This window comes from Rhinatrema bivittatum, chromosome 1, assembly GCF_901001135.1.
Source record: "Rhinatrema bivittatum chromosome 1, aRhiBiv1.1, whole genome shotgun sequence".
Lineage (NCBI taxonomy): Eukaryota > Metazoa > Chordata > Amphibia > Gymnophiona > Rhinatrematidae > Rhinatrema > Rhinatrema bivittatum.
Genome location: NC_042615.1, coordinates 695,831,782 through 695,855,625, shown reverse-complemented (window position 1 = coordinate 695,855,625; position 23,844 = coordinate 695,831,782). Strand labels below are relative to the sequence as shown.

At 43.0% G+C, this 23,844-nt stretch overlaps 1 protein-coding gene across 1 annotated transcript in view; it reads left to right on the top strand.

Annotated features, from left to right (window-relative positions):
* AP3B1 (adaptor related protein complex 3 subunit beta 1) overlaps positions 1 to 23,844 on the top strand; it is a 1,093,919-nt gene that overhangs the window by 418,222 nt on the left and 651,853 nt on the right. The window contains 1 exon segment of the mRNA XM_029575420.1: positions 2,466 to 2,575. Within this exon segment, the coding sequence (XP_029431280.1) occupies positions 2,466 to 2,575 (110 nt within the window).

The following is a 23,844-nucleotide window of genomic DNA, read 5'->3' as shown; positions in this document are numbered from 1 at the left end:
ATAAAGAAAATAAAATGGTTCTGTTCAAAAGTTTGCAAACTCTTAGTTCTTAAATTCGAGTATTGTCTCCTTTGCATCAAAGACGGATTGCAGTCTTTTGGTGATGGTTTTGATTAAGGCCTTTAATTTTCTCATGTGGTAAAGCTCATTCCTCTTGGCAAAAAGCCTCCAAATCCTATAAATTCTTTGGGTGTCTAGCATGAACTGCATGCTTGAGTTCTTCCTAAATTGGCTCAATGATATTGAGGTCAGGAGACTGTGATGGCTACTCCAGAACCTTCACTTTTTTCTGCTGAAGCCACTAAAGGGTTGACTTTGGCCCCATGTTTAAGATCATTGTCATATTGGAAATCAGAGTGTATTCCATGCGTAGCTTCCTAGCTGATAATTGCAAATTCTCCTCCAATATTTTCAGATAAGATGCTGCATTCATCCTGTCATCAACTTTGACTATATTCCCTGTGCTGCTGTAGTTTACCCTCCCCAAAACAGAGATCCACCTTCATGTTTCACAGTAGGGATGATGTGCATCTTTTTATAGGAATTCTTGACTCTTCTCCAAACAGGGGTAAATTTTCAAACATACGCGCAGGCGTACATGTACGCGCACTACCCAGCTCGCACACATGTATGCCCAATTTTATAACAAGCGCGCACATGTTATAAAATCGGGGGTCGGTGCATGCAAGGGGGTGCACACTAGTGCATCTTGCATGCGACGATGGCTGCGGCTTCTCCCCATTCCCTCCTCCCTAAACTAACCTTCCCATCCCTTCCCCTAACCTAACACCCCCCCCCCCCCCCAAAAAATTTTAATTTACCTTTTGCGCCTGCCGGCACGCAATCCCCCAGCATAGTGGCACATGGCCACTGTGCCAAAGGCATCTGGCCCTGCCTCGCCCCGCCCCCTTTTGTAAAGCCCTGGGACTTAGACATGTCCCAGGGCTTTACGGCGTTGCCGGGCCTTTATAAAATAGGCCTGGTGCGTGTAAACCCCCCCCCCCCCCCACCCCCACCCTCTATGCGCATAAGGCTTTTAAAATCCTGCCTATAGTGTTTATTGTTGTGACCATAAAGTTCAATTTTGGTCTCATCTTTCCAAATTATTTTGTTTCAGAAGTTTTGAGGCTTCTCTAGGTGCTGTTCGGCTTATTGTAAGTGGGCTGTTTTGTGGTGTTGGTGCAGCAATGGCTTTTTCCTGGCAATTCTATCATGCAGCCTATTTTTGTTCAAGTATCTCCACTTTGTTTCAGAGAAGCCTGTATTTCAGTAGCAGATGCTTGTGAGTTTTTCTTTGCATCCTGACAATTGTTCTTGGCAGTTGTCTGAAATCTTTCTTGGTCTACATGACCGTGGCTTGCTATTAACAGATCTATAATTTTCCACTTCTTGATTAGCAATTGAACAGTACTGATTACAATTTCAAATCTTTGGATATCTTTTTCCTGATTTATAAAGTTGAACTTCTTTTGCTCGCAGATTCTTTGACAGTTCTTTTGCTTTCCCCAAAGTACCAAAGTCAGTGCTGCCCTGGATGAAATGCACTAGGGTTTCTAAAGTGCTAAGAAATGAATTTATACACACACACTAATTATAATCAAACAAGGCACAGGTTTGAATACCTACCCTTCATTGCCATCTCAACCTGTGTGTGTCAACTTGAGTGTATATTATCAGCCCAAACATTCAAGGGTATATAAACTTTAGAACAGGACCATTTTATTATTTCCCTTATGGCTATGGTTTGTTTAATGATGGTGCTATTATATTATGCATAATAGTTTAGTTTGAAACACTTTAAAAAATAATTTGTTTTGTCTGATCACTCATGTTTTATTACAATGCTATACATCTTAAAATTCTGCCAGGGGTATGTAAACTTATGTTCACAACTGTATATGCTAAGCAATGTTGTGCGTATTATAAATAGACTTGTCCATAATTCGGTCCTCTGGCTGGGTGAGAATTGTGAATTGGCAGTAGGAGTTCTGCAGAGTCATCTTAGCTGCAACAACTTGGCAGGATGGTCTACAATAATCTCCAAAGTGCCGTAGCACTGCCCCTTTCTTCTAAATCTTATGAGAAAATCAGTTGTGAAGATAGCCCTGAATTGTTTATCACATAGGAACTTCTAGTAGATTCTAGCAATTGCTTCAGTGAATATGTGTATATGAAGGGGGAAGGGGATGGCATCTGCTCATGGCATATTCATATTGTTTGCATATGTTCTTTTTATGGTCTGACTGATATTTGTGCCAAGATCCCTTCTTAAGGCCTAATCATCTTCTACATTTCTCCTTTTCTTCAATCATTGTTGATTTCATTTAAAAAAATGCAGTCACTTTTCAGGTCTAATACCTAATTCCACATGTATCCACTAAACCTCCACAGGTTTTGTAAACATAATTTTGTTCAAATGTTAAACAATTTGAAGTAAAGTTTGATTTTGTTTTTAAATTTATCAGAGGCAGTAGTAGCAGAGAGTGTTGTTGTGATAAAGAAACTGTTGCAAACACAGCCATCACAACATGGTGAAATAATTAAACACATGGCTAAACTCCTGGACAATATTACTGTAAGTTTTTATTTGATTCTATATTTTCTTGATTTAAATGTCAGTATAACTTTTGAGCTGCATCTGAAATAAAATTATCAGTAAGGTATTTCATGAATTTTGTTATGTAAAATGTTTGTATGTTGATGTATCCAAATGATCAGATGCTGAATAACATACCAATGATATAGAATAGTTTTACTGTTTGAAAAATTTTTGCATAATGAATAACATAAGCTTTGTAGCTAGTGCTAGCATAAAATTTGTGAATTAGTGCTAGTATTAAGTTTCTAATATTGAAAAAAATATCATATATATTTTGCAGTAGCTTTTATTTTACATTTTATTTGGTTTACCTAAGGATGATTAATTCAAATATAGAATTATTGGGAATATAAACCTTTTTAAAGGCATGCAGGATACCATGAGAAATAACATGCAGATTTGTTTATTTATTTCTATTACACCTATTTTCCAATTTCTGTTCTGGGCATGTGTGTTGTTGCATAACAATATAAGACAATCTCAATTGGTAAGATGCCAAAAGATATGTAAAATAAAATTATACACGACTAGATTAATGAGAGAGTAATTAGAACTCAAAGCAATAGCAATTCTGCAGTAAACATGAATGATGGTCATAGGATGAATAATACTCAGTTGACATTTAATTAGTTAGCAAATTCCCTACTTGTATAAGAGGTTGCCTTTAAATCATGACAAAGTACTTACATGTAAGCATTAGCAGATGGCAGCACCTTTTGCTTAGGTCACCAGGAAATGCCTATAACACTTTTTTCCCTATTAATTGTAAAGGCTGGTAAATGGTTTTACATAATCCATTTGGTATAGCATGGAGTATACATGTAATGTACACATGATTTTACAGCAGATTAATAGCAAAATATAGCTCAATCAAGAAAATTTGGGTTAAAATAAATATGTAACAAGGACATAAAATATTTTCTCACCACGTGTACAGTATATAAGAAACGTTTAAATAAATAAGTAGCTGAAGTACAGATACTTCTGCATGAATTGGAGAGAGAGAGATGGTAAATCTTATGAAAACTTTTGAGGCATATAGTTCTAGGTTCATATTCACCCTTAGCTACAAGAAGTTCAAAACTTTGAGGTTGCATAGAAAATCTTTATTGCAGTTGACTAATTGAATAAATTGTAAGAATGAAAACTAGACTTGTTATCTGTTGCCCCTCGATCTGAGGACAGTGATTGGTGTGCTTTTTTTGTTTTAGTAAAAAAAGAGCCATTACCTAAGATCAAGTTAGAAATCCTTTTTGGGGCATCTGTGCAGGCTGGTGAAAAGTTTGAAGATATTCCCTTTGAAAATCACCCAGTAACAGAGATTTGTACCTCCCTTTTTTATGCAAATACCTTTTGTGACCAAAGCGCACACGGTCTTGAAAATCCAGAACTGTACACATTTTCTCCCCTGACCTAACCTCAGCCCAGGAATGCTGCCACTACAACGTGAGTAAAAGTACGCACATTGTGACACAACTTGCATACTTTTACCCATATACAGAATGGGCAGTTGTCAAAAAGCCCATGTACCTGTGGTAGTAATCATTTCACTGTGGACAGAGAGGATGAAATTCAGCAGCACAAGGTATGGGTGATGTCATCTGGCACCATCGTGGACATGGTCTCTCAAAACTCATAAAGAAAAATATGCAAGAATTTAAGTGTCATTACGTTGCCTCGTTAGAAATATGCAAGAATTTATTTCATTACGTTGCATTGTTAGAAATACGTTTCACTGTAAGAAATAAGCACCCCCCCACTTATTTCCTTTTCGTTACCTGTAAACCAATGTGACATCACTGATCTAATGTCGGTATATAAAAATGTATAAATAAATAAATAAAATTTTAAGCATGCGCAGGAGTTACCATGTACCAGATGTGCATGAGTCTTCTCAGTCATTTTTCTTCCACTGTCACGGTAGGATGTGTTTTGCTCTCTCTGTACCGTCAGTGGGTTTTTTTCAACTTGGTTCTTTTTATTGCTGTTTGTATTTTTCTAGTAGCTTTTTGGTGCTGTTTTCATCCCATTTTAGGGTTGTTCATTTTTTTCTTAGCTCATAAAAAACATTTTTTTGTTTGTCAAGTCAGGCAAGCAGATGTTCAAATTGTGGTCTAAATGTGGCCACAAAATGGCTATTGTAAACCTCTACAAACTCTGCACAACCTGTGAAAAGATGTCTCTGCGAGCCATCAAGTATCATCAATATAAATTGGACTAGAACTTCCAATTTAAGAGATTTGAATCACCTCAGCAGAGAAATAGATTCCTCTTCTTCCTACCATTCTCATTGGAGCAAGGATAGGTCACCTTCAGTCCAGAAATCTCACCACTGTAAATGGACACACAAATCATCAGTGCCATCTTCCAAAGCCTTTACGTACCAAATACCTCAACACCATTAACTTTGGGATCCTCTGTGTTGAGCCACTCGGCATGAGACACTTCAGCACCAATATCAGTTCCAATGTCAGTGCCAGGCACATTGGCACAGACCATATGAATGCCAAAAAGAAGGGAAAGGATTCACCATCAGTTTTAGTATCACAGTCTGACACTTCCTCAACAGTTTTCCCATCAGACAAAAATAGTTATGCCTTTCTGCAGAATTTTGTGTAAATGTATATGACTAACATGCCATGCCTGACTTCCATGCCAGGAAAATTCATGGAAACTGTTATAAAGTATAAAATCATGAAACATTTAGGTAGACATGGTTTAATGGGACTCAGCCAGCATGAATTTACCCAAGAGAAGTCTTGCCTCACTAATCTACATTTTTTTTTGAAGGGGTGAATAAACATGTGGACAGAGGTGAACCAGTAGATGTGGTGTATTTGGATTTTCAGAAGGCATTTGACAAAGACCCGCATGAGAGGCTTCTAAGAAAACTAAAATGTTATGGGATAGGAGGCGATGTCCTTCTGTGGATTGTAAACTGGTTAAAAGAAAGAAAATAGAGTAGGACTAAATGGTCTGTTTTCACAGTTGAGTGTATCAGAGATCTGTACTTGGACCTGTGCTTTTTAGTATATTTATAAATGATCTGGAAAGGGGTATGACGAGGGAGGTGATCACATTTGCAGATGATACAAAATTGTTCAGAGTAGTTAAATCACAAGCGGATTGTGATAAATTGCAGGAAGACCTTGTGAGACTGGAAAAATGGGCATCCAAATGGCAGATGAAATTTAATGTGGATAAGTGCAAGGTGATGCATATAGGGAAAAATAACCCATGCTATAGTTACAGAATGTTAGGTTCTATATTAGGAGCTACCACCCAAGAAAGATCTAGGCATCATAGTGGATAATACACTGAAATTGTTGGTTCATTGTCCTGTGGCAGTCAAGAAAGCAAACAGAATGTTAGGAATTATTAGAAAGGGAATGGGGAATAAAATAGAAAATGTCATAATGCCTCTGGATCCGTTTCATGGTGAGACCGCACCTTGAATACTGTGTACAATTCTGGTCGATGCATCTCAAAAAAGATATAGTTGCGATGGAGAAGGTACAGAGAATGGCGACCAAAATGATAAAGAGGGTGGAACAGCTCTCCTATGAAGTAAGTGTTATGGTTTTCAGGTGTTGGAGTGGATTCTTGGGTACTGCGGGTGATGGCCACTGCCACGGGGAGGAGCCCTGTGAGGAACCGCAGTACTAGGCTAGACTCTATACACGCAGACATAGAGAATTTGTATTTATTATACAGCTTGATGGTACTGCCCAGGGAGCGGCAGCAGTGAGGTAACCCAGTAGAAGTAGTCCAGGGGTCCTCAGCAGAGGAGACCAGTCCCACACTCTAGTAGATGGAAGGCAGCGCAGGGTAGTAGAGGAAGGTCCTGGATGCAGACTCCGAGCGCTGAAGGTGAGACAGACTGACAGGGTTAGTTACTCACTGACGTAGTTAGCTGTATTGATGAAGATCCTGGCAGGGAGAAGTAGATCAGTAGTAGGCACCAGAGTAGGAAGAGCAGGCCCTCTAGGAGCGAGTACCCGATATTCCAGATAGGTACCTGTAAGAGAGCATAAGGGCCCCCGAGGAGCGGGTACCCAGGTTAGCGATGAAATACCCCAAAGGGCAGAGAGAGCTTCCTGTGGCAGCTAGGAAGCGGCAGAGCAGCTTAGACGGAGACATTCCGATCCTTGCTAACTCAGTTTGTTAGCAAACGAAGGGCAGGCTAAATACCAGGATGTGATGTCACTCGAGGGGATACCCTCGAGGTTCCCGCCATGACGTGGATAAAGATGTGGGTGCGTGCGCGCACGCACACTAGGAGGCCTCAGGAAATCATGGTGTGAAAACAGTCGCCATTGCCGTTCCGGGGACGCCGGAGAGAGTGGCATGAAGACGTGGCAGCGATCTTCCCAAGGCTTAAGGAGAGAGAAGGAAGAAAAGTGAGGCACAGATGTTGAAGCCGTCTGAGACCAAAAGACGCAACAGTAAGACTAAAGAGGTAAGGATTGTTCAGCTTCAAGGAGAGATGGCTGAGGGGGGGGGGGGGTATGATAGAAGTGTTTAAAATCATGAGAGGTCTAAAACGGATAAATGTGAATCTGTTATTTACTCTTTCGGATAATAGAAGGACTAGGGGGCACTCCATGAAGTTAGCATGTAGCACATTTAAAACTAATCAGAGAAAGTTCTTTAACTCAACGCACAATTAAACTCTGGAATTTGTTGCCAGAGGATGTGGTTAGTGCAGGTAGTGTAGCTGGGTTTAAAAATGAATTGGATACGTTCTTGGAGAAGTCCATTACCTGCTATTAATTAAGTTGGCTTAGAAAATAGCCACTGCTATTACTAGCAAGAGTAACATGGGATAGACTTAGTTTTTGGGTACTTGCCAGGTTCTTATGGCCTGGATTGGCCACTGTTGGAGATAGGATGTTGGGCTTGATGGACCCTTGGTCTGACCCAGTAAGGCATGTTCTTATGTTCCCCCTTCTTTCTGCTCACACTGGCTCATGCCCTCTGTAGGGGCCAGTTAACTGCCACAAGGCTTCTTGCATCCAGCTGGAAATCATTTCATTGCTGTGCCAACAAGTATATCTCTGGAAGCTCCACATGCCAATGGAGGACTGCCAGGCAGAACATAGCTTCCCTCAGGGCCCTCTGCATTCTATAAGACATATAGACAAAAGTATTTAAGGGCTTTCACATTACAGTTCCCAGCTATGAGCTAGTAGGGACTCCAAGTTCCCTGTACGTACCAGGATCATTCCAGACGGTGGGTTATGTCCCCCGTCCAGCAGATGGAGTCAGAACCAAAAACTCCCAGGGGAGGACCTATATAGCCACGCCTCCCCCGCCTCAATCCTCAGTATAGTTCTGACTCCAGCAGATGTGAGCAGGGGACACGGTGGTCCCCAGCACTTCTCTAAATTTATCTTTCTCTGAGGGATCAATTAAAAAAAAAAAAAGGAAAGTTTTATTAGGACGTAGTTTTAGGGGATAGGTTCTGTAGTCTCTACTGCCAGCACCACTCCGTTCAACGAGAGACACTGTCTTCAGCCAGGAGCTTGCTGACAGGCTGTGTTTTTGCCTGTCACTTTATTTCTCTCTCTCTCCTTTTGTTTTCCTCTTCCTTGCCCTGCTGGGTTGCGGTAAGTGTTGTTTTCATTTTATTTGCAGTCGCTGGTAGGGTCAGGAATTTGTGAGGGGTGGAAGTCTCCTAGCCCCGGAGTTTTCCTTTCCCCTTCCTCCCCTTTGGGGAGTGATTGGAGTCCCGTCTTGCAGCTCTGCGACGACCCATTCCCCGGAGCTGCCCACCGTCGGGACGGCACTTTATCCCAGGACAAGCAGGATGCTAGTCCTCACATATGGGTGACATCAGTAATGGAGCCCTATGTACGGAAAACTTCTGTAAAAGTTTCTAAGAAACTTTTGACTGGCACCAGAGTGCCTACTGAGCATGCCCAGCATGCCATGATATTCCCCACCACAAGGGTCCCCCTTCAGTCTTCTTTTTTCCGCGAAGCAGTTAGCCTCGCGGTCACTAGGAGTCCGGTGGAATTCTCCACAACTAAACTTTGGAAAAAGTTTTCGAAAACTTCAGCCGCAAGGATCTCCCCTTAGTTAACACTGATCGCGGTAAGTTTTCTGTTTTTCGCGGTCCCGTTCCGTTTTTTTGGAAAATATTTTGCCTTAGTCAGTGGCCGTCGACGGCTGTCCGGCCCCAAAATGGCTACAGGTTTTAAAAAGTGTCCAAAATGCAACCGGAACATGTCCATTACGGACCCTCACCAGGACTGTGTCCTCTGTCTTGGTGAAGCCCATGATGTAAAATCATGTCCCTTATGTGCCACGATGACATCAAAAGGCCGTCGACTTCGACAAGAAAAAATGGAGCAGTTGTTTAAAATACAACTGGTATCAGGTCCATCCACCTCAACTCAATCGTCTCCGGCTGGGTCGATTCGAAAAGTCGTATTTAAAAAACGTCATTCAGGTGAGTCGGGAGATGCTCCCTTTTCCTCCCCGTCACGCGTCACCTAGATAGGATTTTATACAGTGCTGGGGAGGAGCCGGCTGTCGTGGTACACGTGGGCACCAACGACATAGGAAAATGTGGGAGGGAGGTTCTGGAAGCCAAATTTAGGCTCTTAGGTAGAAAGATTAGATCCAGAACCTCCAAGGTAGCATTCTCTGAAATGCTCCCTGTTCCACGCGCAGGTCACCAGAGGCAGGCAGAGCTCCGGAGTCTCAAAGCGTGGATGAGACGATGGTGCAAGGAAGAGGGATTCAGTTTTGTTAGGAACTGGGGAACCTTTTGGGGAAGGGGGAGTCTCTTCCGAAGTGATGGGCTCCACCTTAACCAGGGTGGAACCAGACTGCTGGCGCTAACCTTTAAAAAGGAGATAGAGCAGCTTTTAAACTAGAACAAAGGGGAAAGCCGACAGTCGCTCAGCAGCGCATGGTTCGGAGAGAGGTATCTTTAAAGGATACTAATGATGCATTAGAATTAGGGCATCCCGACAGTGAGGTTCCAATAATTAGAAAAGTAGTCCAAGTGCCTGTAACTAAAAACTCACCTGAGCTAAAAAATTCTAACTTATCCCTATCAATTAAAAAGCAGAATAAAAATACAAACAAAAAACAAACTTTGAAATGTTTGTATGCTAATGCCAGAAGTCTAAGAAGTAAGATGGGAGAATTAGAATGTATAGCAGTAAATGATGACATAGACTTAATTGGCATCTCAGAGACATGGTGGGAAGAGGATAACCAATGGGACAGTGCTATACCGGGGTACAAATTATATCGCAATGACAGAGAGGAGCACTCGGGAGGAGGTGTGGCGCTTTATGTCCGGGATGGCATAGAGTCCAACAGGATAAACATTCTGCATGAGACTAAATACAAAATTGAGTCTTTATGGGTAGAAATCCCTTGTGTGTCAGGGAAGACTACAGTGATAGGGGTATACTACCGTCCACCTGGTCAAGATGGTGAGATGGACAGTGAAATGCTAAGAGAAATTAGGGAAGCTAACCAAATTGGTAGAGCAGTAATAATGGGAGACTTCAATTATCCTAATATAGACTGGGTAAATGTATCATCTGGTCACGCTAGAGAGATAACGTTCCTGGATGGAATAAATGATAGCTTTATGGAGCAATTGGTTCAGGAACCGACGAGAGAGGGAGCAATTTTAGATCTATTTATTTATTTTATTTAAAGATTTTTTATATACCGGGGCACGTTAGAAACATCACCTCGATTCACAATTTAACGTAACATAGCAACAAGCTTTACAATAATTTAATGTATAGTAACGAGACAGATAACTAAATCAACTTGAGAAGAATGGTTAAATAAATAATTCGAGAGGAGATATGGTTAAATAAATAACTCTAAAGGAGAGCATAGGAAAAGGGAAATTTTAACTATTAACAGGGTGGCAGGGTGTAGACAGTGTAGAGGGAAGAGGGGAGGGTGGTAGGCGTGGGAGCAGGGATGTATGAGGGGGCAGGGATGAGAAGAGGGGGGGTCGGGGAGTTATTAGGAAGGGTAGAGGCGTGTCAGTCTAAAAGGGCGTGTCTTTGGAGTACTCGGTTAGTCAGGGTATGCATGTTTGAAGAGCCAGGTTTTAAGATTCTGTTTGAATCTTTTATGGCAAGGTTCCTGGCGTAAGTGGGGTGGCATTTTGTTCCAGTGGGAGGTGCCTGCTATGATGAATGATCTTTCTCTGATTGTGGTGTGTTTGATGATTTTGGGGGAGGGTGTCAGGAGTTTGGCTTGATGCTGCTTTCTGGTTGGTCTAGTAGAGGTGTGGAGATGGAGATTTTCAGGGAACCAGTGCATGTTTTGGTTGTGAATGGCTTTGTGTATGAGTGTAAGGGATTTGTAGATTATTCTGGATGTTATTGGAAGCCAGTGTAGGGATTGAAGGACTGGGGTGATATGGTCATGACGGTGAGTGTTTGTGAGAATGCGGGCGGCGGCGTTCTGTAGGAGCTGCAACGGTTGAAGGGTGTTTTTTGGAAGGCCTATAAGGATAGCATTGCAGTAGTCCAATTTGGATAGGATCATGGCCTGCAGTACGGTTCGGAAGTCAGAGGTGTGTAATAGTGGTTTGATTCTCTTCAATGTGTGGAGTTTGAAGAATCCGCTCTTTATCGTGGTAGATATGAATTTTTTGAGGTTAAAGTGGTTATCTATCCATATGCCTAGGCTGCGGACAAATTGGGTGGGAGGGTAGTCTGGTGGTGAGGGGGAAGAAAGGGTGAGTGTGGGAGTGTTGGGGGGAGAAATGATGAGTAGTTCGGTTTCTCAATGGAGCACAGGACTTGGTGAGAGAGGTAACTGTGTGGTGGGGCCGCTTGGCAATAGTGATCATAATATGATCAAATTTGATTTAATGACTGGAAAAGGAACAGTATGCAAATCCAAGACTCTCGTGCTAAACTTTCAAAAGGGAAACTTTGATAAAATGAGAAAAATTGTTAGAAAAAAACTGAAAGGAGCAGCTACAAAAGTAAAAAATGTCCAAGAGGTGTGGTCATTGTTAAAAAATACCATTCTAGAAGCACAGTCCAGATGTATTCCACACATTAAGAAAGGTGGAAAGAAGGCAAAACGATTACCGGCATGGTTAAAAGGGGAGGTGAAAGAAGCTATTTTAGCCAAAAGATCTTCATTCAAAAATTGGAAGAAGGATCCAACAGAAGAAAATAGGATAAAGCATAAACATTGGCAAGTTAAATGTAAGACATTGATAAGACAGGCTAAGAGAGAATTTGAAAAGAAGTTGGCTGTAGAGGCAAAAACTCACAGTAAAAACTTTTTAAAATATATCCGAAGCAGAAAGCCTGTGAGGGAGTCAGTTGGACCGTTAGATGATCGAGGGGTTAAAGGGGCACTTAGAGAAGATAAGGCCATCGCGGAAAGATTAAATGATTTCTTTGCTTCGGTGTTTACTGAAGAGGATGTTGGGGAGGTACCCGTAATGGAGAAGGTTTTCATGGGTAATGATTCAGATGGACTGAATCAAATCACGGTGAACCTAGAAGATGTGGTAGGCCTGATTTACAAACTGAAGAGTAGTAAATCACCTGGACCGGATGGTATACACCCCAGAGTTCTGAAGGAACTAAAAAATGAAATTTCAGACCTATTAGTAAAAATTTGCAACTTATCATTAAAATCATCCATTATACCTGAAGACTGGAGGATAGCAAATGTAACCCCAATATTTAAAAAGGGCTCAAGGGGCGATCCGGGAAACTACAGACCGGTTAGCCTGACTTCAGTGCCAGGAAAAATAATGGAAAGTGTTCTAAACATCAAAATCACAGAACATATAGAAAGACATGGTTTAATGGAACAAAGTCAGCATGGCTTTACCCAGGGCAAGTCTTGCCTCACAAATCTGCTTCACTTTTTTGAAGGAGTTAATAAACATGTGGATAAGGGTGAACCGGTAGATGTAGTATACTTGGATTTTCAGAAGGCGTTTGACAAAGTTCCTCATGAGAGGCTTCTAGGAAAAGTAAAAAGTCATGGGATAGGTGGCGATGTCCTTTCGTGGATTGCAAACTGGCTAAAAGACAGGAAACAGAGAGTAGGATTAAATGGGCAATTTTCTCAGTGGAAGGGAGTGGACAGTGGAGTGCCTCAGGGATCTGTATTGGGACCCTTACTGTTCAATATATTTATAAATGATTTGGAAAGAAATACGATGAGTGAGATAATCAAATTTGCAGATGACACAAAATTGTTCAGAGTAGTTAAATCACAAGCAGATTGTGATAAATTGCAGGAAGACCTTATGAGACTGGAAAATTGGGCATCCAAATGGCAGATGAAATTTAATGTGGATAAGTGCAAGGTGATGTATATAGGGAAAAATAACCCGTGCTATAATTACACAATGTTGGGTTCCATATTAGGTGCTACAACCCAAGAAAGAGATCTAGTTGTCATAGTGGATAACACACTGAAATCGTCGGTGCAGTGTGCTGCGGCAGTCAAAAAAGCAAACAGAATGTTGGGAATTATTAGAAAAGGAATGGTGAATAAAACGGAAAATGTCATAATGCCTCTGTATCGCTCCATGGTGAGACCGCACCTTGAATACTGTGTACAATTCTGGTCGCCGCATCTCAAAAAAGATATAATTGCGATGGAGAAGGTACAGAGAAGGGCTACCAAAATAAGGGGAATGGAACAACTCCCCTATGAAGAAAGACTAAAAAGGTTAGGACTTTTCAGCTTGGAGAAGAGACGACTGAGGGGGGATATGATAGAGGTGTTTAAAATCATGAGAGGTCTAGAACGGGTAGATGTGAATCGGTTATTTACTCTTTCGGATAGTAGAAAGACTAGGGGGGCACTCCATGAAGTTAGCATGGGGCACATTTAAAACTAATCGGAGAAAGTTCTTTTTTACTCAACGCACAATTAAACTCTGGAATTTGTTGCTAGCGAATGTGGTTAGTGCAGTTAGTATAGCTGTGTTTAAAAAAGGATTGTTTAAGTTCTTGGAGGAGAAGTCCATTGCCTGCTATTAAGTTCACTTAGAGAATAGCCACTGCCATTAGCAATGGTTACATGGAATGGACTTAGTTTTTGGGTACTTGCCAGGTTCTTATGGCCTGGATTGGCCACTGTTGGAAACAGGATGCTGGGCTTGATGGACCCTTGGTCTGACCCAGTATGGCATTTTCTTATGTTTTTATGTTCTTATCACCTTCGTCCAAGGCATCAACATCGGGCAGTGAAAAAGCCCGCGAAAAGGAAAAGCATCGCCATCGTAGGCCGCATACGACTTCTGCGACCTCGATACCCGGCGAGCCATCGACGGAGGGCGGTATGCCTACTAAGAAACCTCGGCTCCAGGATCAGGCTTCGGAACCATCGACAGGGCGATCCCCGCCGATTCCGGCGCAGGGAACCATGCCTCCTCAGGGCTCTGAGGAGGTACCGGCATCGCCGTTACCGCCTCCCCCCATGGGTGCTCTGTTCTCACCATCCATGCGGGCGGAACTTGATGTGTATATACGTCAAGTGGTCAGAGATGCTTTCATCGAGTCGATGCCACGACCTCAGCCGTCTGCGCCAGCGATGCCCTCGTCACCGGTCCCAAGAACATCACCGGTTCCAATACCGATACCCTCGATGCCGATTCCAGCAATTTCACCGCAACCATCGAGGCCGTCGATGCCGATGCCGCAAATTCAGGCACATATACCGCCGATGCCATCGATTCCAATTCGGCCACCGGCACCGATGCCACCATCGATGCCACATCAAGAATCCTCCATTTTCCAACCTTTAATGGATAAATTGGATTCCTTAATTAAAGTTTTTTCAACTTCACCTCAGGATTTCGATTCTGACCCACAGCAGGAGCCACAGCCTGGTCCATCGGGTGTTATTCCACCTATCAGGCCTCATACACCAATCTCTGAAGTTCCCTTCAAACCTCTTCAACCATCAGGGCACCCTCTGGATACTGGTACGGACTCAGACAATGATCTATCATCTGAAGAAGATATCCTGTCTGAGCCTTCACCACCAGAGGACAGAAGGAAATCACCGCCAGAAGATCTTTCCTTCTCTAATTTTATAAAGGAGATGTCGGACACTATCCCATTCTCTCTCCTCTCAGAAATAGACACCAGACAAAAGACCTTGGAGGTCCTTCAGTTCGTGGATCCTCCTAAGGAGATGCTAGCTATTCCAGTTCACGAAGTCCTGCAAGAGCTAATGTACCAAATGTGGGAGCACCCTGGTTCTGTGGCAGCAGTTAATAAACATGCTGATGCCACATATCTTGTTCAACCCATTCCAGGGTTTCAAAAAGCTCAATTACCACATCAATCTGTAGTGGTCGAATCAGCCCAGAAAAAGGCTAAGAGGCTGAAACAGCATGCTTCCACACCTCCGGGTAAAGACAGTCGATTCTTGGACAATTTAGGAAGGAAAATCTTCCAAGGAGCAATGCTGGTTTCACGAATAAATTCATACCAACTATTCATGAACCAGTATCAGCGTGACCTGTGGAAACAGGTTGAAACACTTTCCCAACAGTTACCAGACCAATTTCAAGACGGTTTCCTTCGCCTCGTGCATAAGGGCTTAGAAGCAGGCAAGCACGAGGTGAGGGCCACTTACGATTCCTTTGAAACAGCCTCCTGGTTATCGGCATCAGGAATCACAGCTAGAAGATGGGCCTGGTTAAAATCATCAGAACTTAGACCAGAGGTACAAGAAAGGTTGGCAGACCTACCTTGTCTAGGGGAAAACCTTTTTGGTGACAGTCAGAGGCAGTGGCAACCATAAAGGACCACACGGAAACCCTAAAACAGTTGTCTCAGCTTCCTCATGAGACACACCAACCTTCTAGGAGGCCTCCTAGAAGAGAAGCCAGGAAACCATATTATCGCCCTCGACGATACTATCCTCCTGCTACCAGGGCCAGGCAGCAACGCCCTGTTCAGCGTTCCCAACCTCGACAGAGGCCTGCTAGGCCCCAGCAGCCTGCACCTACTGCATCTACATCAGGCTTTTGAAAACCAGCCAGAGAGCAGAAGCCCTTCTCAAAATCCTCTTCCACACTTACCAGTCGGAGGTCGAATATCTTATTACCATCAAACTTGGACCTCCATCACAACAGACCAATGGGTACTCTCAATTACAGCTCAAGGGTACCGCTTGGATTTTCTCACTGTACCAAACGAAAATCCTCCTCTTTCATCTTGGACAGTGTCTCATCACTCCACAATTCTACAAGCAGAATTATCCACCCTTCTGAATGCCAGGGCCATAGAAAAAGTTCCCAGGCCTCAGTGGGGCAGAGGATTCTACTCCCGATATTTCCTCATTCCAAAGAAAACCGGGGGCCTACGTCCTATCCTGGACCTCAGAAATCTCAACAAATTTCTAAAGAAAGAGAAATTCAGGATGGTTTCGTTGGGCACCATGCTACCTCTACTTCAAAAAGGGGATTGGCTCTGCTTTCTGGATCTTCAAGATGCTTACGCTCACATTCCCATCTTTCCTCCTCATCGACAGTACCTGCGATTTCTGGTGGAAGGACAACACTTCCAATATCGAGTACTACCATTCGGCCTAGCGTCAGCACCTCGAGTATTCACAAAGTGTCTTGCAGTAGCAGTCGCACATCTTCACAAACAAAGAGTGCATGTGTTTCCTTACTTGGACGACTGGCTTATCAGGAGTCAAACACAAAGCGGAGCTCTCACTTCTCTCCAGCTCACAATAAAGTTGCTTCACTCCTTGGGATTTCTCATCAACTACGAGAAATCCCATCTCACACCATCTCACCAGTTGCAGTTCATAGGTGCAGATATCAACACCATCACAGCAAAAGCTTTTCTTCCAAGAGACCGTGCTCAAGCGCTCGTTCTCCTAGCGCACTCTATTTGCAATCAGTCTCGAGTTACAGCTCATCAATGCCTCACCCTACTCGGACACATGGCCTCAACAGTTCATGGCACTCCCATGGCCAGACTGACCATGCGACTAATGCAATGGACACTCAAATCTCAATGGATTCAAGCCATTCAACCATTGTCCACTCCCATTCAGATAACACAAGATCTGAGATCTTCCCTTCTCTGGTGGACATCAACGATCAACTTGCTAAAAGGCCTACCTTTCCAGCATCCAGTTCCACAAGTGACTTTAACTACAGATGCGTCCACCTTGGGTTGGGGAGCGCACATTGCTCATCTAAAAACGCAAGGCACGTGGACAAAGCAAGAAGCCTCCTTTCAAATAAACTTTCTGGAGCTTCGAGCTATACGCTATGCTCTACATGCGTTCAAGGACTGCCTTTCACACAAGACTGTTCTGATCCAAACGGACAACACAGTAGCCATGTGGTACATCAACAAGCAAGGGGGAACAGGTTCCTACCTCCTTTGTCAAGAAGCAGCTCAAATTTGGGACTGGGCCCTAGCACACTCAATTCTACTACGGGCCACCTACCTAGCAGGCATCCACAACACAATAGCAGATCACCTCAGTCGTCACTTCCAACCACACGAGTGGTCGCTAGACCCAACGCTAGCAACCAAGATATTTCAACGCTGGAGTCAACCAACAATAGATCTCTTTGCATCCCATCTGAACTACAAAGTGAACAATTACTGCTCTCTCCTCTGGCAGCAGAACAGCCTACCAAGGGACGCCTTTGCTCGCCATTGGAACTCAGGCCTGTTATATGCGTATCCACAGATACCGCTTATAACCAAAACTCTAGTGAAACTTCAACAGGACAAGGGGACCATGATACTCATAGCCCCATATTGGCCTCGACAAGTATGGTTCCCCACACTGCTAGATCTCTCAGTCAGGGATCCAATTCGCCTGGGAGTAGCTCCCAATCTCATAACTCAGGAACAGGGTCAGCTGCGCCATCCCAACCTTCAATCCCTATCCCTGACAGCATGGATTTTGAAAGCTTGATCTTACAACCACTCAACCTTCCAACCACTATAACTCAAGTGCTGATAGCTGCACGTAAACCTTCCACTAGAAAGAATTATTCCTACAAATGGAAACGGTTTACATTGTGGTGCACTCAGAAAGATTTAGATCCTTTCAGTTGCCCCACTACCTCACTACTAGATTACCTTTACCATCTCTCAGACTCTGGTCTTAAGACATCATCTGTGAGGGTACACTTAAGTGCAATCTCAGCTTACCATAACAAGCTGGGAGATGCATCTATCTCCACACAGCCTCTCGTCAGTAAATTCATGAGGCCTAACTCACATTAAACCTCCAGTTCATTCCCCAAGCATTCAATGGGACCTGAACGTAGTATTAACTAGGCTTATGCGTTCTCCATTTGAACCCATAAATACCTGTGACCTTAAATACCTTACTTGGAAAACAGTATTTCTCATAGCCATCACATCAGCTAGGAGGGTCAGCGAACTACAAGCGCTAGTCACATACGAACCTTTTACAAAGTTCCTACATGACAGAGTAGTCCTCCGTACACATCCAAAATTCCTTCCTAAGGTTGTCACGGAATTTCACTTGAACCAATCCATAGTTTTACCAACATTCAGCCTACCTGACTCTCCGCTTTTTCAGAAAATCCTTAAGAGTCCATCAACGAATCCAGCGAATCCGGTCGAAGCCGGTCAAAGCTGCGCGCCGTCGGCAGCTACGCGCCGAAGGAGAGCCCCTATAACCACCACTTCTGGCTCCTCCTTACAACGTGGCAGTGAGTGATTGGCTGCTGTTACCGTCGGGGCAGTCAGAGCTACCCCCGGGAGTCCAAACACTGTCCTGCAGCAATTAATCCAGGAAAAAAGACAACCTCACTGTTTTCGCGGGTCCAGGTAGGCAGACTCTCTCCTCCTCCTCCCCGGCTGCTTTTACTATCTGTGGCACCTGTCTAAGTCTGGGCTACAGACCAGTTCCGTCAGAGTACACCTCAGCGCTGTCAGCACGTATCACCGAGGGGTTGCTGGCATGCCCATTTCGGTCCTGCCCCTAGTTGGCCACTTCATGCGGGGTCTCCTCCAACTGAAGCCCCCTCTTTGGCCACTGGTGGTGTCCTGGGACCTCAACGTGGTCTTGGCGAGACTGATGTGGCCTCCCTTTGAGCCCCTATAGTCTGTAGTTCCTAACCTGGAAAATCATATTCCTGGTGGTGACCACTTCCGCTTGCAGGGTCAGCGAGCTTCAGTCTATGGTTACATACGCACCATACATGAAGTTCTTCCACGACTGTTAGATCCTGCATATGCTTCCTAAATTTCTGCCCAAGGTGGTGACCGATTTCTATATCAACCAGTCAATTGTTATACCCACCTTCTTTCCAAGGCCACATTCCCACCCAGGGGAACGTGCTCTCCATACACTGGACTATAAACAAGCACTGGCTTTTTACCTAGACCATACAGCGAGCCACAGACAGTCCACCCAGCTCTTTGTGTCTTTTGACCCCAATAGGCTGGGGGAAGCGGTGGGTAAGCAAACTCTGTTGAACTGGCTGGCAGAGTGCATTGACTTTTGCTATGCGCAATCATTCCTTCAGCTGACCACTAGAGTGAAGGCTCACTTGGTGTGGGCCATGGCAGCGTCGGTGGCTCATATGTGTTTGGTTCTGTCATGGAAATTTTCCAGGCTGTGACCTGGAGTTCTCTCTACACGTTCGCAGCTCACTACTGCCTTGACAGGGATAGCCATCAGGATGGTGCCTTTGGTCAGTCCGTCCTGCGCAACCTGTTCCAATCTTGAACCCAACACTCTTCACTTGTGCTCCGTGTGGGACCAGACCACCTCCTGTTTTTCCCACAGCGCTGCAGTTGTGTTGTGCTCGTTAGCCACTGTTGGTGTCTCTGGTCGAAAGGAGTGGTCTGGAGCTCTGTACTAACCCACATGTGAGGACTACTATTCTGCTTTTCATAGGAGAAAGCACAGTTGCTTAACTGTAACAGGTGTTCTCCTAGGACAGCAGGATGTTAATCCTCAGGAATCCCGCCCGCCTTCTCATGATGTTGGGTTCACCTTCGGTTTGTTTTATTTTTTGCTAATCAGCTTTGCTGTGTTACGAGATTGAAGGGGAACCTCGCATGGATGCACGGATAGTAGCAGGCTGGGCATGCTCAGTTTCCCGGCCAAAGTTTCTAGAAACTTTGACAAAAGTTTTCTGTGCCGGGCTCCATCGGATGATGTCACCCACATGTGAGGACTAACATTCTGCTGTCCTAGGAGAACACCTGTTACAGGTAAGCAACTTCGCTTTGCAAGCCTGCTACCTTTTTTTAGTTATTGGAATTGGGCAGGGAAGGGGAGCAGCTCACCCAATACTACTTTTTATTGATTGGAGAGTGGAAAGTGGTGGGAAGCATTTGTTTTATTTTTTATGTTTTGTTTTTTTTTTTTAACTTATCTGATTAACTTTAGGACTATTGATTAGCAGTCCTAATGTTAGATACATTAGCTGAATATTGGCATTATCCAGCTAACATCAGTGGATATATTAACTCCATATATAAATGCCTCCAATTTATGTGGCTTACTTTTACCTAGAGAAACACTTAGCTGGATAAATCAGAAGTACTGCTTATGGCAGGAAATTAAAAAAACGTGGTTTGTCCTGCAAAGTCCCAAACTTAGGAAAAACCTTCTGAATATGGACCCATTAGAAAATTCTTATTTTTTTTGAATCTAGAAAATGTTTTTTATTAAATAATTAAGTGACAAATACATGCATGTGAGGATTCTTTAAATGAGTGTGCTAACTCTTAGTGTGTCACAAATTTAATATAATAACTTAGATACTGGGAGATAAAATTCCTGTCTAACGTTTAGCAGCCTATCAACTCTTTTTCAATGTGTGTTATTTGAATTGTGGACTATAATTCTAATTTTTTATTCTTGAATACTTCCACTATCTTGGGGATTAAATACAGGCAACTAAGTATGAGCTATTCTTTCCATTTGCCTGATTCTTTTTTTTTTTTTTGTTATGGTATTATAAATTAGAAAGCCATCTTTTCTGCAAGGTTCTTTTTTGTTTTGATATAATTGAAAAGCAATAAAAGATAATAAAATGATATAACAGCAAAAACACATGCATTGGCAATCTTTATATTAACAGCCCCTTCACTGCCTCAGCTGGAAGCTTTTCTCATTGCAATGCTATCATCTTGATCTTCTTAAATTTCTTCTACTTCTTTCATCTCAATCATCTAAACCTCTATCAGCAAATCCGTAGTGTGCACGGTGTTTGTGAGAGGTATATTTTCATATTATGTCATAGAACACTGTACACACAATCTGGTAAAGCAAAACTTAGTGTACTAAATGTCGTAAATATATGGATAATCAGAAAAGTAATATCAATGTTGAATACAGTATCACAGTAAGCTGTACATAAATCAATACAAGTAAACAGACAGATCTAAAGATAGAACATTAATCAAAGAATAATAAAGAACAACAGGATGAACACCTCTTATATGCCCTCCTTTTATATAAGCCATTGTTCGTAGGAAATCTGGAGGACTTTATGGGCCTGAAGACTCTGAAGAAAGAACCAGCTATCTGCTTTTTGTTCCTCCTCAGCTCATCTAATTAAAATTAAGCAAATGCTATGTCGTATATATCCCTGTCTGCAAGTTAGGTGCTTCAATTTGCACTTTTACCCACGAAGGTATTTCAATACCAGTCCTTTGATATCCCATTTGGTAAAGGACATCATTTGTTTAACTTATTAGCTTATTTCTGATTTTATGTACTTTTATGTTTTTCTTATTTCTTTTCTCATTTTTTGTAAATCATTGAAAGAATACAGAACAATGGTATATAAAAGTTTTAAATAAATAAAAAAATAAATAATTGGGGTTGGGCAGTGATTGCTTGGTCTGCTACTAATGTTCAATTGGAGGGGGGGAGAAATTCAGCTGTGACTCTGCTGTTTTCAAATGGCTCAGTAAGCTCGGGAGCATCAGAATTACCTGGATAGCTTTTCCCAGGTAACTGGTGAACTCAGTTGGATAGATAACTTTGCATATATAATATGGACCTCTAAATATTTAACATATTGTTTACAAGGAAAATTTAAAATGAAGTACATAGCAATTTGACTTATCTTGTGTTGCGCCAGAGGTGGACCCTTGGGCCGAGGTGGGGTTGACGCTACCAGTAGGAGGGATCCTACGGGTCCCTACTGTCATCAGGCAGAATGGGCTGAATGACGGAGGCCGGCTGGCGCTTCACCAATACCAGCCCTCGTTCCCTGCGGGTTGAGCCTTTGGGTACCAGGGCTGGCTGGACTTAGGTGGGCCTCCGTATGTCGTCATCGATAAAAGGATCGAGAGGTCAGCCCAGAGGCAGCAACAGTGGAGAGAAGAAGTCTGTACTAGACAAGGTGGAGTCCCAGAGACCCGGGCGCCAATAGAACCAAAGTCAGACAGAGGGTGCCCAAGTAAGAACAGGCCGAAGCCAGGCTTCAAAAGTGGGTTTTTTTTTTTATATTTCATTTTATTTATGGATTTATAATACAAATATATTCATTTGTCACAGAAATATATGGGTTCCAGATTATGAAACTAACAAGTATCTTACTAGTAAATTAAATAAGGCAAAGCACACAATACTATCCTCCAAACCCAAGCAGTACCAATAAGGGAGGGAGGAAAGAAACTAAGGGAGAAATTTAAAGAAACTGCATATGAAATAGTATTAAAATAGTTATAAAGCTAGTAGAATATTACATTTAAATGTCCCTATAAATTAGTAGACACTGGCGAGGCGGTTATAGATCTTCGGGATTCCAAAAAAGCTTTCAATTGTTCAAGTAGGAAAAAAACATGAAGCATTCATTACTGCATTTGATAACACATTTACAAGGGTAAGGAAGTATAAAGGAAAAACCTAAAGATATGGTTTCCTGTCTAAAAGCTAAAAATGCTTTCTTTTAAATTGAGTGACTTGAGCAAGATCAGAGAAAATCTTTACAGATTGACCATAAAATTGAGAGGAAAGATTTCAAAGTAGTTTCGCATGACTTTGCTCAGATCTAAAGAAGAAATGAAAGAAACATTAAGAGTGCATCGATCAAAAACTTCCACAGAGAAGTTTTCAAGAAAATTTGTCAAATTAAGAGTGAGTATCAATATTTCACAAAGAAACAGAAGTCCTCCTAGGAAGAAAAAAAGCAAGTATTCACAGATGGCATTTGATCAGATGAAAAACTTAGAACATCCTGGGGCCGATGCAATACAATGTGCTGAGGCGAGCGCACTGTGGTTGGACGTGGGTTTTGGATGCGCGTCCACAGCCCCTTATTCTATAAGGGCATTAGTGCATCAAATATGCGCATCCACCCCCCCCCCCCCCCCCGAAACTAGTAGTGCTCATCACATGCAAATGCAGGTTGATGAAGCTATTAGCTATTCTTTCCAGATTGAAACAAAAAAATGTGTGCCTGACCCGCACATTTTTTACGCTCAGAAATTAACGCCTGCCTTGAGCTACCCAAAAAGTATACAGAAAAGTAGAAAATACTACTTTTACCAGCATGTAGATAGATGGACTCAGGACCAGTGGGTTATGCTTCCCTGCCAGCATATCGAGATGGAGCAAGTTGACGTCACAGTATATATACTCCTGCAGTGACCCCAGTCTACAGGTATTCTCAGTCTCCAGCAGATGATGGACATGCATCTCCCCATGGGAATTGTTTCAAATTTTGGAAGGCGAATTTCAAATTAGAAAAAGAAAAGCCCTGCTCTCTTGCCAGTGATACCAGATGCTTCTTCACCCAGATGAGAATTCCTGAGGTGATTTCCATGGTCCCTCAGATTTGTGCCGTGGTCTGGTAGCTGGATTTCCCAGCGTGAAATTAGCTGATTGTACAGCTTAAATGCAGCGGGTGCAGGAGCCCGAGCGTGTCAGTGATGGCAAATGCACTCTCCCCCCACAGCCAGGGAATGTTTCTGTACTCAGCTGGTAAGGGTTGAGCTTGGGTAAGTTTAAAAAAAATTTACTGAAGATAGAGACATTGTAGAGGGGTTTGCAGGATTTCCTCTGGTCTCTGTGCTCAGCTTGCAGTTCCAATGTTTGTTCCTGCTCCTGTTGGGGATGGGCGAACTGGGTAGCCTGGCAGGTCGAGCAGCCCCAGTGGGCTAGGTCCCACAGGAAGGCCTTTTTCTTGCGTGCTGCGTGGTAGGCTGTGGCAGCATTTTCGCACATTTCTGTGCATGCTGCACTGCCTTCTCTCGGAACATTGGTGTTTGCAG